At 34.1% G+C, this 14,921-nt stretch overlaps 1 protein-coding gene across 1 annotated transcript; it reads right to left on the bottom strand.

The window, feature by feature from the left end:
* LOC105161267 (aspartic proteinase PCS1) lies at window positions 12,359–13,930 on the bottom strand. Its single transcript, XM_011078904.2, has one exon. It carries the CDS (start codon window positions 13,749–13,751, stop codon window positions 12,453–12,455), a length of 1,299 nt encoding a protein of 432 aa, XP_011077206.1. The 5' UTR covers window positions 13,752–13,930; the 3' UTR covers window positions 12,359–12,452.

Below are 14,921 nucleotides of genomic sequence, written 5' to 3'. Positions count from 1 at the left end.
GAGAGTCATATTAGAAAATTTCCATGTAGGAGACTTAGTACTCTGAGGTTGATACATTAGAGCCAGTTGGAAAACTAGACCTTATGAACTAAAAGATGGAGAAGGATGCCCCTTGTCCCGATTGTGGTTCGTGCATAATCTTAAGTGACTCTATGCTTAAGTAGGAAAACACATCCCCAGTAATAAGTCCTCCCCCCAAGCAGGCGCCTTCTCTAGAAAAAGATTTGCACCCAGGTAGCCGACTCCATAGAATAAGTTCTGCCAACGCAGCAGGCACCTCCTCAGTAATAAGTTCTACTCCCTGGTAGACACTTTCTCATAAATAAAACTATCTCCAAGCAGGCGGCTTCACAGAATAAGAGGCAGATGACTCCACAAAATAAGTTTTGCCAACCCCGTAGGCACTTAATTATTAATTAGTTCTGTCCCCATGCAGGCACATTCTCAGAAATAAATCTTGCCCTTGGGCAGACCGCTTCACAGAATAAGACATGCCTTCAAGCAGGTCCCCCTCTCAATTTCTTATTTACAGGTATAACCTTTTTGTAGTGTAGCTCAAATACATGCTTGCAAGGATTGAATTGCTTAAAACAGCATCAGACAATTCCAATTTCTAACGTAGTATTCCAAGAAAAGAAAAATTTCTTGTTCGAATGGGAAGGAGAGAGAAACTTCCCACGCATACAAGAAAACAGAAATCCTTATACATGAGAACCTGAAAACTATGAAGCTACCAACCGCTACGAAGTGAACTGAAATTTGAGAGCTTTTGGGGGAAAGGTGATGATAATTGATTAGTCAGGCAGGCAAACCTTGTGTTGGTTGACGCAACTTAAGTTCCTCTTGAGCTACGGCAGTTGCAGGAACATAATAGGCAAACATAAAATTCTTCCTCCAATAGACAACATGCGACAGTTATGTATTCCATAATTTTTTCTTGATTTTGAGTTTGCTAAAGTTCCTGAGATCAGCAGTGCGAATGCAATACTCAACATAATCCTGATTCATCAATGAAGTTTATGTTGGTCAGTTTTCCTTGAAATGTACAACATACATAGCAATTCTGATCATTCAACTTTGCAGTATGTCTGATTTTTGGGTTCTAACGGAATAAGGTTACCATTCTGTTTAGAGGTTGTCACATGAAAATGCAACAAAGTTTTATGCGAACATGCAAGATTACCATGACAAGATGAGGGAAGCAGCAACAAGTTGTCTATCAGGAGAAGCTTAATCCAAATTCTTGTTTAGATCTGATGAAAACACACCCTCCCAATAAGTTAGCTATAACGTGTGCCAGAGTCAAGAGCACCACCGCAGCCAAACACAAATGCACATCCTTAAATGTTTAACCTGTTGAAAGTTGCGGGTACCAATCTTATTTAGCAAAGCGAAAACACAAAATAGGAGTTGATAATAAGTCTCACATTTGTCACGAGATAATTGTGTAGTATGTGTCAAACCTTGTTATGAGAAATCTCTGTCTGGATACCGAGAATGCCTGCTGTAATATCCAAGCCATGACCAAAGAAAAATTATGATTCATAAAATTAGAGTATGTTTATTTTGGTGGACTAGCTTGGTTTGGATTAATAATCTACACTAGTTCAATGTTTTCAAGTGTTGTTTGTTTGTGTTTCAATTTTCAGTTTCCATTTTTTAGTACTTGGGCCTAGAATGAGAAGGTTGGTCCTACACCATAATTGCTAAATTTTGGGATTGTTTATGGTTATACAACATAACATCAAAGAGTTGGGAATTGGGACTGTAAATTATACTCACACCCTCAAGGCCTCAACTATCCAAACAAATTTGCTCTTGCCCTCTTGTAAAAATATATAATGAGAAGCATTATAGCAAATGGGGTGGAAATCTTCTTTGGATTCTTAAGGAAGCTTGAACACTTAGGCCACTAAATGGGCACTATAAATAAATAAATTAATTAAAAAAAAAGAACTATTAGAGGGCATTATATAATCACACTTTTTTAATTCCACTTTTAGTATGGAGTACATGGGAAACTATTCCAAACTTGGGAAGTATGGAGTTATTGAATAATCTTATTTGATATATAAGAAAATGCATACAATTCAAATAGAAGCCTGACCTATGTGGAGGCCCAATATACGCAAGAGCTTGATATGGGAGTTCTGAGGTGCAAGAGGCCCAAGAAAGAGTAGTTTCCACGATCTCAGATACTCATGGACGAACTTGTGGAGGTATGGGCTACGACGACGCTCATTAGCCAAAGAAGTTCAGTGTTTACTTGGCAGCTAGGCTGGCCAATCTCCTAAGCGGCAGAGGATCATTCATTCAGAAAGGGAACACATATCCACGCGGATTGACGGGGCAACAAGATAACGACAGATATTATCACACCTCAACTACTTCCTGAGAACTCGAGGCGAAACCCTCGAAAGGCTTATCCCATCAAAACTCCCCATGCAGACAGGACTCTCTAGAGATCTTTTCAACAACTTCCAAATTTTGAGGAGACTTATCTATAACAACTGTTGACCTGAATCCCCAGGGATGACACTTCTCATCCGCTAGTAGATTGAGATTATGAAAACCAGTTTCCCCCTTTGGTTAAGGGTAATGTTCTCTTGGCATAAAACACGTACAAAAACTCATAACTCGAGCATTTTTATCAGCAAAATTATTCTCTCATCTTTTGAGCACCAGATGCTATTTTACTTCTCTGAATTTATTCTTCTACAATTGTTTATTAATTTGATCGTCAAAGTGCTAATATTTTTTTCCAGGTCTCCTTTCTTAAGCTCGGTAAAGATTTGACATAAAGATTTTTTATCCAAGGGACTAACAAACGAGCACTTTTTGCTCACATCAAGTGGCGTCGTGTGTGGAAAACACAGAACTAAGATGTGAGAATCAATAGAGACCCCAAATAGCAATCTGAAAAAGCAAAAGGTTGTGGATGTGTCCGGTCATGTCTAAGAGAGCCACAACAATAGGACCTTCCAAGTCTACCGAACTCCTAACAGATCTGCTATGTGATATTACCTCGTCTGACACCTCTTAAGGAAGGTTGTCTAAGGGTATGCTGCAGATGATTGCTCCAGTAACAACTCATGGTTGTGATACAAGTATTTGTGGTTACTCATGCAATTGCAAAGGCGCTAGGTGGAGGAGACGGACCTTTGGCTTGAGGGCCATTAGCTCTCCCTTGGGAGCAAGGCCAGCCCCCGCAGCCAGTGGAGCAGGTCTAAGGCCAATTAAATCAATTCAATTAACTTAAAAAGCCGAAACCAAAATTCAGTTAATTCAATTAATTAAATATAGGTATATCCATCCAATGGATTAATCCACATAAATAATCCAATCACTTATGCTCTCCAAAATTAATTTAATCCAATTAAATTAATTCACTTCTTCTAAAATTAATTCCAAATTAATTTCATTACTTTTTAATAATTTGCGTAACTCATTAGGTTCACCCTCAGTTAAAATTGGGCATGTGGACAACACAATTAATTAATTATTTTGATCTATTCCATAATCGAAAATGCCCATTACCATGGGTGGTCACGTAGCAACAATCTATTGCACTAGAAATTAGGTGAATAATAGCATGAATATTTAGGCTCCTGAGTTCCATTGGGTGCATTCCTTCCATCAAACATCTCCCTGCCTTAGTCTAAGATATAGAATTGGGCGTCGGTTCTCATCCTAAACTAGACAGCTATGCTTAATACTCAAGACCTCATTTACTCTACTGGTCAACATAGAAAACCTATTCTTATTCGACCAATTATTGTGGCCACAGATTCTAAAATCTTAATCGAGTTTTAGAGCGTATAAGAGATACTATTTGTCCAATACTGACAAGAGATGGATTCTATCTTTAACTCCACCGTTCTCAACACATATTATGACTGTTCTAGATGAAGCTTATAATGACCATACTCCTTGCTATTGAATTCAACTGTTCTTCATATACTTTGTATGATTAGATTAACATTTTCGTCTATGGATTCCATGTTCTTGTAGATTTCTTGATAAAAGATGGAAGCGTCTGAAACAAACTCCATTAATGTAAGGCTTAGGCATTTCAGGAAAAATCTTGAGGAGCTGGATAAAAAGTTTAGACAGCTCACGGTGAAAGCCCAAATAGCTGGCCAAGTCCAACAAGCTGATATTTGACATTGTCCAGATCGCCATCAAGAGTACCAAACTAGCCTCGAGCTTGTATGGCACGACTTATTGGAACCAATTTGAAAAGCATTGCCTACGATGATGGCTTGAGAATTGAGAGAGCAGGGCTCCAAACCTGCAACTCAAGACAGGGCTTTAAACCTGCAACGACAGATTTAAGTATTGCTTACACAAGACGATCTCTAGACTCTGGTGAAGAGGTAGCAATTAAATTTCAGGAAGTGCAATTTCCTTGTAGTTCAAGTCAATCCAACACCTCTAGAGTTAAAAATGGAGATATTAACCTTATGCCAATGACAAACACCTCTAAAGTTAATATTAATGATTCAATATCTTCTGTTTCTGCTTGGCAAGTATATCAAAGGATGTGGGAAAAACTGATTTCCCACATAGGATTCAACCTAAGCAATACCGTAGTGGATGCATTCAGAAAATATAATATGCTTAGATGCTCGAAGGGTCAAAACCAAAAGAGGTTCAAGAATGGTATGATTTTGGATCACTCGCGTCAGGTCATACTATGTCACGAGGATTTCAAAAAATCTCAAAACTTCCGCAATGATGGAGATGTATATGATGCATCGCAAATCAATCCCACTTAAAACGAGGAGATATTTTGGAGTTTAAGTTTATTTCAACAGCATTAAAAATCACAGGGAAATGGTCTCATCTAGTATTCCATTTTATCAAGTTGTAGAGACCCAGCATGGTAACATTGAATAAACTCAAGATTACCACAGGAGAAGCTCCCCTCCTATATATCATCTCTAAGTGAAGTTGAAATATCCACCAGAAGAACTTGGGGATTCCGGATCTGTCTCATACAGATGAACAAAGTTAAGTATTCATTTAAGAGCACCGAGTTTGCAGAAAGTTTGTTCAAAAAGAAAAAAAAATACTCGTATGAGAGAATAAGCTGCCTGCAAAAGAAGCTACAAGAAATAAGGTAATACAACACAAAATTTGTCCTTGCTATGAAAAACAAAAAAGATCCTTTTTCGGAATGAAAATTTGGATAATACAAAAGAAACCCAAACCAAAACCTGAAAAAGGTAAAAGTAGAATTTTTTTAAGACGATGTAAAAACCTCAAAATGTTAAAAATCAAAAAGAAGAATGTCTGCAAAAGATGATAGAAAAGCCAATAGTGAGCAGAGGATACCAGCTAGCATGCACATGGTCGACAAATCATAATGACCAACAGTTGGAAAGAAGAAGGCCAAAATAGGTGACGAAGACAATGATCTCATCCAAAATAAGTTTGAAGTCCGCGGCTTGTTATAAATAAAAAAGCTCGGAAGCGAATGGGCATCATAAAAAATCTTCTTCAACTCTTCGACACATAATATCTTGAGTCCTTTGAAATTTTAGCGTTAAGAACTTTTAGTTTATGGGGATTTTCCCCACAAGTATAGTCCTCTTTATGAGAGACTAAATAATTGTCTCCTCGAATAAAGGAACAAAATATCTATGTAATATTTCATATATTTTTTTAATTAAATAAAGGTTTATATTCAACCTGTTCACCCAAAATTTTGTTAAGTCTCTATTCTGGAATATCTTTTACACCCTAAGGTAGGAAATGAAATAGGCTTGTGCTGATTGCTGCTGAAAGAGCCAAGTACATGCAAATCATCTATTGCAGTAGTGTAGTTAGAGGAAATTCGTAAAATCAAGAATTTGAAATACCCAGAGAACAATGCGGGCAAAACAAGGTACGAATTTATAGAGGCTTAATTTTATTTAGGAAGTATGTTGAGCCTTTCTTTTAGAGCATTAAGATGAGCTACTAGACTTTCTCAATGCAAAAGGGTCATTAATTGCACCGAATGACCGAATTTATGCAAAATAAAAATATATAGGATTAAAATTAATATTGTCAAAGTTAAAAAACTAAAATGAATGTGAGACATTAATAGAGGACGAAACTTTTCTTTTTCCCTTGCAATAATCAAAATTCATCATTGTGACCAAATAAAAAAATTTGTCACTAGATGTATATCATTAATGACAACATTAAAATTGTGACTTGATTTTCTTTGTTGCTAATCTTTTTTTTTTTTTTTGTAGTGATACTGTAAATATTTTCTTAAAAGCACTTCACTTATATAGAACAATGCAAGTTGAGCATGATATGTTGTTTTCTTCGGTACAAAGCATTTCAAGATTTTGTTGCAAGTATTATGTTTTACATAAAAATTCAGATTGAGTGCCTGAGTTTCATTGCATGAATTGACAAGCTTTGAGAAAACAACTCGTCTTGGTATGAACTGTATGGCTCTGCATAATTTCAAAAGGGGAACTAATTCCAACCCTTAAAAGTTGCTCTGACCCATCTAAGTGGGTTTGATGGTGAGAATTCTATTCTATCCCATTTCAAGGGCTTGATAATTGTGTAATCTATTCTGTCCCCCGACACATTCTACTTTGAATTTGACTCGATCGAATTTAAATTAATTATATAATAATACATTTATAATATAATTAGTGTACAATTTGAAAAAAAGTGACCAATCACATAACACGTGTGATATATTTATTTTGTGATTGATTTGATTCGACCAAACCTGATTCGGACAAAAATTTTCCCTGACCCTTCCTTAATAGGATCATAGATTATGGGTTAGTACTAATAGGCATACCCTTCTTTAATTAGTTTATTTTAAAAAACACATGAGATTAAATTTTATTTTTTTATTTTTTTCATAAAAAATGAGATAATTTGCTCATTTACAATATTATAAGGGATAAATTATATTAAACGATAGATTAAGCTCTAGATCAGTGAATATAAAGCAGTTTCAAATATCCTAGGGATACTTACATTCAGATTCTTATTTCTGTTAAATCTCATGAAAATTAAATGCAATTTATCCGAAAGACGCAAAAATCCTCTTGTCAAAAAAATAAATAAATTATCCCATATATTTAAAAAAAAAAATTTTACCCCCGATTTAAATAGGGCGTAATTTACCATATTTTTTAAAATATAAAGGATAATTTGATAAACAAAAAGTTCTAATTTCTGGTATGACTGCTCCGTTTTTCCATCTCATAAAAGAATTTTGGCTATTAGTACAAGTCCATTTCTTATATTTTAATGATTTTTGGTTGTACATGTTTGTCTAAAAACGTATTGCTTGCAAATGAGATTCCATTAAAGTCGTGTAACCTATTTCCTGAAAGCAGGATGTGTGGTCCTCATAAATTGCTCTTTTCAAGTACCCAACAAGGGTTTTTAATGTGTTGTTGCTTACACTCCACTTATGAAAATGAATATACCATCCTAACTCACGAGGTGGAGAGCCACCTTTCTGTTTTCGAGTGAAAACGATAAATTATTATTATTTTTAAAAATTAATTATAATTATTTATATTAAATAATTATATCAATAAAGAAAATTTTATGATGTATTGGATAAAATAATTTAGATTTTCTATATATGCATACAAAGAAAGAAAAAAAAAATCTATCATAGTGTTTGGTTTCTTCATTTGAGATGGGTCAAAATATGGATAATGTTTGCCTTGATTTATTTTGGAATTTTTGGTGGTGTTTTGAATATGTTTTGAAACAGTATCTCATTTGCTTTTTGTCAAAATAAGTTTACACTAATTATATATCCTACAACTAAAAAAATTATATACATACTCATACATATATATAAATATATATAAAAGAGACATGATTTGACAATGAACGGTACTTTTTGTCTCCCACTAAACAATATCAAATATACCATACTTATTTTATATTATCTTCAAAAATAGATCCAAACATACACATTATCTCCAACACATACTTATCTATCTTTGTTTTTCTCTCTCTATCTCCACAGAACACATCAAAACAAGTTAAAAATGAAATCACACATAGTGTATGAATTTTGGTCCACGCTACACGTTTGTTTAGGGATTGTTGCGGGTTAGCATACTTCGGCCGTGTTGGGCACGCAAGTAAACATATAATACATTAATTTTAGGGGTTTAATGCAATTTTCCCTTTTAATATTACAAATGAGTAAATTATATCGTTATGAAAAAAATAGCAATTTATCCTCTTGTGTTTTTTAAAATCAAGTAATTTACCCCCCCCCCCCATTTAGGGAAGTAAAATACTTAATTTTAAAAAATATAGGGGGGTAAATTATTGTATTTTTAAAAATACAAAGGGTTAAGTTACTAATTTTTTTCTTAAGGGAATAAATTTGCACATTGTTAATATCACAGGGGGCTAAATTGTTTTTTTTCCTTAATTTTAGTACTCTCCGCACATAAGCTAAGCAACATACGTCATCTATTGCAAGATAATGATTCAATAGCATGAAAAAAATTAACAAGTAAAATACTCAATGCTAACCTATGTTATTTAATGCAAGAAATTTACTTACATATGAATTTAGCAACGAAAATTTACTTGCTAATGAATTTAGCAATATATTATTTAAAATATATCTTAAATAATAAAGATTAACAACGAAAATTTTACTTGCTAATTAGCTCGACGTTAATTTTAACATCAATTTTTTTTTTAGCTATTGAGTCATTTTCTTATAGTGATCCTTCGACGAATTGCTATCTATTTCTGGTTAATTATAGCACAACCCCTTATGAAAACGATAATAAACAACAAGAAAAAGTACTCTAGAAATAGAAAAGGCTAATGCGACCTTCTTAACTTTTTTTTTTTGGTTGGTAAAATTATATTTTTGGTCCCGTAACTTTAAACTATTAGTACTTTTAGTCTTATAACTTACTCTATTTGCACATTTAGTCCTTTTTTTATGAATTTAGTCATAAATACCTCACATTTGGTCTTTTTTTTTTTTTTTGTAAATTTAGTCCTATATTTACAATTTTGGTCCTAACAATTCATAGTTACAGGACAAAAAGTGAGATCTATTACAGTGTGAAGGGGATCAAAATTGTCAACACAGAACCCAATCTATCAAAAAAGAAAAGGACCAAATGCGAGATATTCGGGACTAAATCATCAAAAAAGAAAATGAATGTGTAAATGGAGTAAGTTACAAAACCAAAAATACTAACGACCGAAAGTTACGTACAGGACCAAAAATACAATTTTTTTTAAAAAACAAATAAATAAAATAGAGATGGTATTGTTAGTTTTTAAATTTAAAAAAACTTTGTATGTATAAACAAATTTATATAGAGTAAAGGCGTGTGCAGTTTGATATTTGCAGCATTCACATTTCCAGAATGTCAAACGACAAAGCCAAAGTGAATTGGAATTATGCTAAGAAGTCAACATATAAAATTTGCATTTTTAATTGGAGTCTACCTACCTCTCAAATTCAATTTTTTAAATATAAAACCAACCTTTTCAAGAAAAACATATTCTCCCTTATCACAAATTTTGGAAACAGACAAATCATCTCTTCTCATGTTTCAATATATAATAACCCATTTATTTTATTTTTTATTCAACTAATCCAATATTTTTTTAATTAATACGTAAAATCGCAGGACAATCTTCTCAGTTTTACATTCAAATATTAAAATAAAATATACCATAAAAATGTAGCCCTTCTTTTTCAAGTTAATTCAAAATAGTTTCATTTTTCTTTGTAAAATACATTATAAATAATAATAATAAGAAAAAAAAAGAAGAAGAACAACGAGAAGGAGGAGGAGAACACGATCATACCAGAATTAATGTACTGAATTCCATCAAAACTCCAAAGTTAAGTGTGTATGGGCGAGAGTAGTACTAGGATGGATGATTCCCTATAAAGTTCTCGTGTTGAATCACTTCTACGATAATAATAAGAACAACAACAACAAAATAATAATAATAATAATTGAATATTAAAAAAACTGTGACTCATTATTTATATATTAGATGATTATTTTTATTTTTTTAAATTTATCAGTACAATGATTTTCATAATTGTAAAAATCAATATTTTCATAAAAATCGTCTAGCAATAATTGGTGACTAAAAAGTTGTTTTGGCAAAGTTGTCAATATAGATAATCAGTGACACATGTATAATGAGAAAATAATCGTTTATAATAACAAATTTACACACAATTTCTCAACTAATAATAATAATATCGTCACCACACATCCCACATCGAGTTTAAACGATGAGCTTGAATGTTTTATAATCCTCAAAAGCTCCTCTCATTGATTATGAGCCTTCTAAACTTATATGAATCAAAACAAATAACTCCTCACGAAATGAGGCATCAATTGCATTGCATGTAATATTATATTATAATAAAATTAAAATCGTCGCCACTAAGTATATGGTTTTAGCATCTAACCAAAATTATAATTTTACTACATATGTTTAAGAGATGATTATATCTATACTATAATTACGTAAAAGATAGAAATAATATATATAAATATAATTATTCCTATATTATGTTCTAATGATGTTTTAATTTTATTTTGTGGTGCATGTGGACAGCAGCAAAGAAAAGAAGAGGAAAATCCAAAGAGGTACAGAAAGGGAAGGGACCCCCACAGTGAAGGCCAAAAATTGCTCACTGGCCTCACCTTATCCTACCAACTAGACTACATTGACAATCCCAAAGAAATATCACACCAACCAGACAAAGATACATTGTTTCACCTTTACCAATAATTTCATATTCACCCATTCTTTTCTTCTCCAATCAATGAGCCCCACTCTACTCCTCTAGAAACAACTTCCTTATTACTACAATATATATATATATATATATATTTAGGGATAATTATTCCGTTCTTTTTTGAAATTTGGTGTAAAATATTTTTTTGTCGGACAAATAGATCCTCTATTAATTAAAATTATCGAATTTGATTATATTAACAAAAAAAATGAATGAAAAATTATATGTACTTGTTACCGACTTATTGCAAGTCAAACAAATATGTTTAGCGTTATCGAAAAGTCGCTGGAAAAATTTTCAGGCACCAGCCAATGACAACGATGGTGGAGGCTGTAGTGAGTGAGGTGGTGGTAGGAGTATAATGAAATTAAAATAAAATGAGTGATTTGGCAGGGACAGTGAGGTGACAATAGTGATATATTTTTATTTTTAACATATTATTATTGCCGCGTAAGAAAAATCAAATTATTTTAGTGCATATACGCAAAATTCACCGAAATAGAAAAAGACTCCAATTTAAATAGATCACATGCGACGTACGTGATGAATTCTAGCCAAATTAGGACAAATTGGACCAAAATTGATAGTTTTTCAAAAAAAATTGTCCTCGATCGCTATTTTAAAATGACTTTGGACCAAAAGTGGCACTACCTCTAAAAGGTTGGACCAAAATTACCACCGCCCAGATATGTGTCGCTAATTACTTATAGTAATATTTTTATTCATATTTTTTTCTTACTATTATTGCTAATGATAACTCTTCCGTAAATATTTACAAATAAAACAATGAAAATTGTTACAGTGACAAGATGACAATTTTTGTCACCTGTTAGATATACTATTTGTTAAATGAGAGGTACGAAACTACATTATTGAAAATGTGGATCACCTAAAATGTCATCCATCAATTATACTTGTTTATTTCATATATGGTTATCTATTTTGATTAATTAATTTTATCAATATTTTTTTTTATACGCATGCATTCATTTTTATTTTTTTAATTCAATTGAATAACTATTTCCATCAATCGATTTTGGGGGGAAAAAAAAACAACAAAAAAGATTAAGTACGTGCACATTTTCTCGTACTTCCCATTAACTCAACTAGGATTCGCATTTGGGGTGGGTTGGGGCGGACTTCAAATCTGGCTCTGACTGACCTGACTTGTCCATCCCAATTTGATCTAATCCAATTAATTGTTTAGAATCATTATTTTTAAAACTTTTAGAATATATATATTTTAAATCAAATTATGTGATATTTTCCATATACATAGTTAAAAAGTTTAAGACTCAAAATTCCAAACTTTAGAAAATAAACTAATTATTAACGATAATTATGTTCAATTTTGGGTTCGAGTCAGGTTCATGACAGACCCAAGATGGATTCACAAATTAAACCTAAATCCTCCGCATGCAAGACCCAAAACCACGCCCATTTCGAACAAGTTTAGGGACGGTCCCGATTTATCCAAATTTATTGTCATGTCTAAAATTTTTTAATTTAAATTTAATCGAACTAAATTAATTATATTTTTTATATTATATATCAATCACATAATAAATATATTATATTTGTCATATGATTAATTTTAATATGAACAAACACGATTTCAATTAAAGTTTTCGGTGATGCGTAGACTCAACTACCACTACGGTGCTAAACCCAATCTTTGACTTGCTAAATCACACCTAACCTCCGCTAGACCCACCCTCGACTTCGCCAAGTCGAACTCCATCCACATGTTTTGCTGGTGATGGTGCCCAATCACATATGCTTCCACGCCCAATAGATCCGAGTTCCCGAACGTGAAACAATGCACCGCATCGCTTCCCCGGGTCATACCCGGAACTCTATACAGCAACTTCTCGCCCGACACACTCATTTCCACTCCTCGAAACATCAGGTTCACACTCGGCAATGCCGGCAGAACTGCCCTGCTCACCTCAACTCTAAAACACAAGTCCATAGCCCCCTGGAAAACAAAATTCGGGTCGTCCAACGGCCTCAGAATCGCCTTTGTTTGCCGCAGGAACTCGTTCTTTAGTGCAGTGTAAACCGGGCCGAGCAAGAATGTGAACTGGGTACCGGAGTCAACCATGGTCTGGCCCGCTCCAGTGTGGTCGGGTTCGAACACGGACTTGGGCAGAGGGAGAACCGTACCAGATACTCTAATCCCTTCAAGCTGAACTGTGTAGGCAACTCTATCGAAATACGGCAAGGGAGTTGATATCTGAACCAATGGAGTGTAATTCAAAGGCCTCAGCCATGGGAAATTAGCCTCGCCGAAGAGTAGAACCCCGGACGAATCACGACCCGATATGCAGTAGGAGAATTGCCGGAACCCCATCTGGGAAACAAACGATAACGAGCCACGGTTCATGCCGATTAGCCCCGTCGTCCTCGAGTCCTCATCCGGGTTCGAACTCGTGCCGGAATCCATGCACCCGAAAACCATCCCGGGCAAACCCGAATTCCCAAAACGAAAACTGTCCGTGGCTAAATTGCCCTCCACGGACGAGGCGTCCGCATAGGACAGAATTGCATGGCAGAGTTTCTTGGAGTCGCAAGAAACGGGCACGGTGAAGTCCCGTGTCCTCGTGGTGCAGGTGGGCGAGGAGCAGGGAATCGGGCGGTAGGAAGTCGAGAGCTGGGGACTGAAAGAGGATGGAGCAGTGGGGGTTCTCTTGCATCGAAGCCAAGAGAGCTCACTACCTGTATCGAGCACCATGGTAACCTGCTGCGGCGGGGAACCAACGGCGAGTGACACAGTGAGGGAGACGTTGTGATGGAAGGAGAGCTTGTTTGGAGGCTTCGGGATGGCCTGAGACGGTATTAGCTTGGCTTTGAGGGGTAAAATTACTGAAGAAGATTGGTCTGAGGAGAGACAGAGATTCACAAGTGTGAAAAAGACCAGTAATTGTGCAAAGGAAAGAAAGAAAAAACCCATGGCTGTACTGTACAAATGTCGGGTTAGGGCAACGTTATACACACAGTATAGGTATATATATATATATATATATATGTTGTATATGGGAAGGGGTTAAATATGAATTCAGACACGCACAAAGGATACAGAGAGAAATATCTGTGGGGGCCCGATCGATATGTACTTATTTTGATTGAGGAAAGGACGTCCCGCTTGAATAGGTGAATTGGAACGGGTTATTTGCACGCATGTCTTCCAAGTTTCCATCTTTGACATCCGTAAAGACCTCTCTTTTTATAGTTTTTGGTGAAAGATTCAATTAAGATTTTGATTAAAAAATAATATATATATAATTTAATGCATGTAAATATATGAGTTGTAAAAAAGTATGTATTTAATTTGGGCTTAATGCAATTTAATTACTCTCTATTCAAATTAGTAAATTGCTCCCAGCCCCATAAATAAATGGATAAAATACACTTTGCTAAATTTACTCTCATGTAATCATAATAAATTTGTACATACTCGAATTTAAATTTAATCAGAATTGGATGGATACAATTATCCAAATACTTTAGATGTTGATTTGGAGCCAATCAAGATTAATAATTGGATTCATTATTTTTAATTCTATGAAATATATATTCAAATGCTTGAATTTTAAATGCAATTAATAGAAGAGATAACGCATGCAGACGATCACTTTCGTCATATTATTCCCTATTGTTCAACTAAAATTTGGCAGTGGATGAGCTAAAACAAATAAGGCAATTATTATTCTCCTACTTGAGGAACAATCAAATTTTAAAATATGGTCTTGTTTGGCTAAAAAGGTATAGTAAACTGAAAGTCTGGATTATGTCAAATCTGAACGAATCCATATGATAAAGTTATTATAATTATACAGTTAAAAAAAAAGTGATCATTCACATAACAAGTATAATATACTTGTCATATGATTGGCTCAACCAAAAATGTCGTGAATTCGAGTCTGACGAATGTGGGTGTACGTCTACTTCTATAGTAGTTTGTTGTTATCTTTTTTTTGGGTTAATTGTTTGAAATAAATCGGTTACAACCATTCGTGTCGAATATTTGTACCAAACAAAGACAATTATGACAACCATACCCTGATTAACAATATCAGACATTATTATATCTGAATAACACTTATTATTACAGTAGGACAAT

This window comes from Sesamum indicum, linkage group LG4 (assembly GCF_000512975.1).
Source record: "Sesamum indicum cultivar Zhongzhi No. 13 linkage group LG4, S_indicum_v1.0, whole genome shotgun sequence".
NCBI lineage: Eukaryota > Viridiplantae > Streptophyta > Magnoliopsida > Lamiales > Pedaliaceae > Sesamum > Sesamum indicum.
The sequence above is the reverse complement of the archived record's forward strand: the minus strand, read 5'-3'. Positions and strand labels throughout refer to the sequence as shown.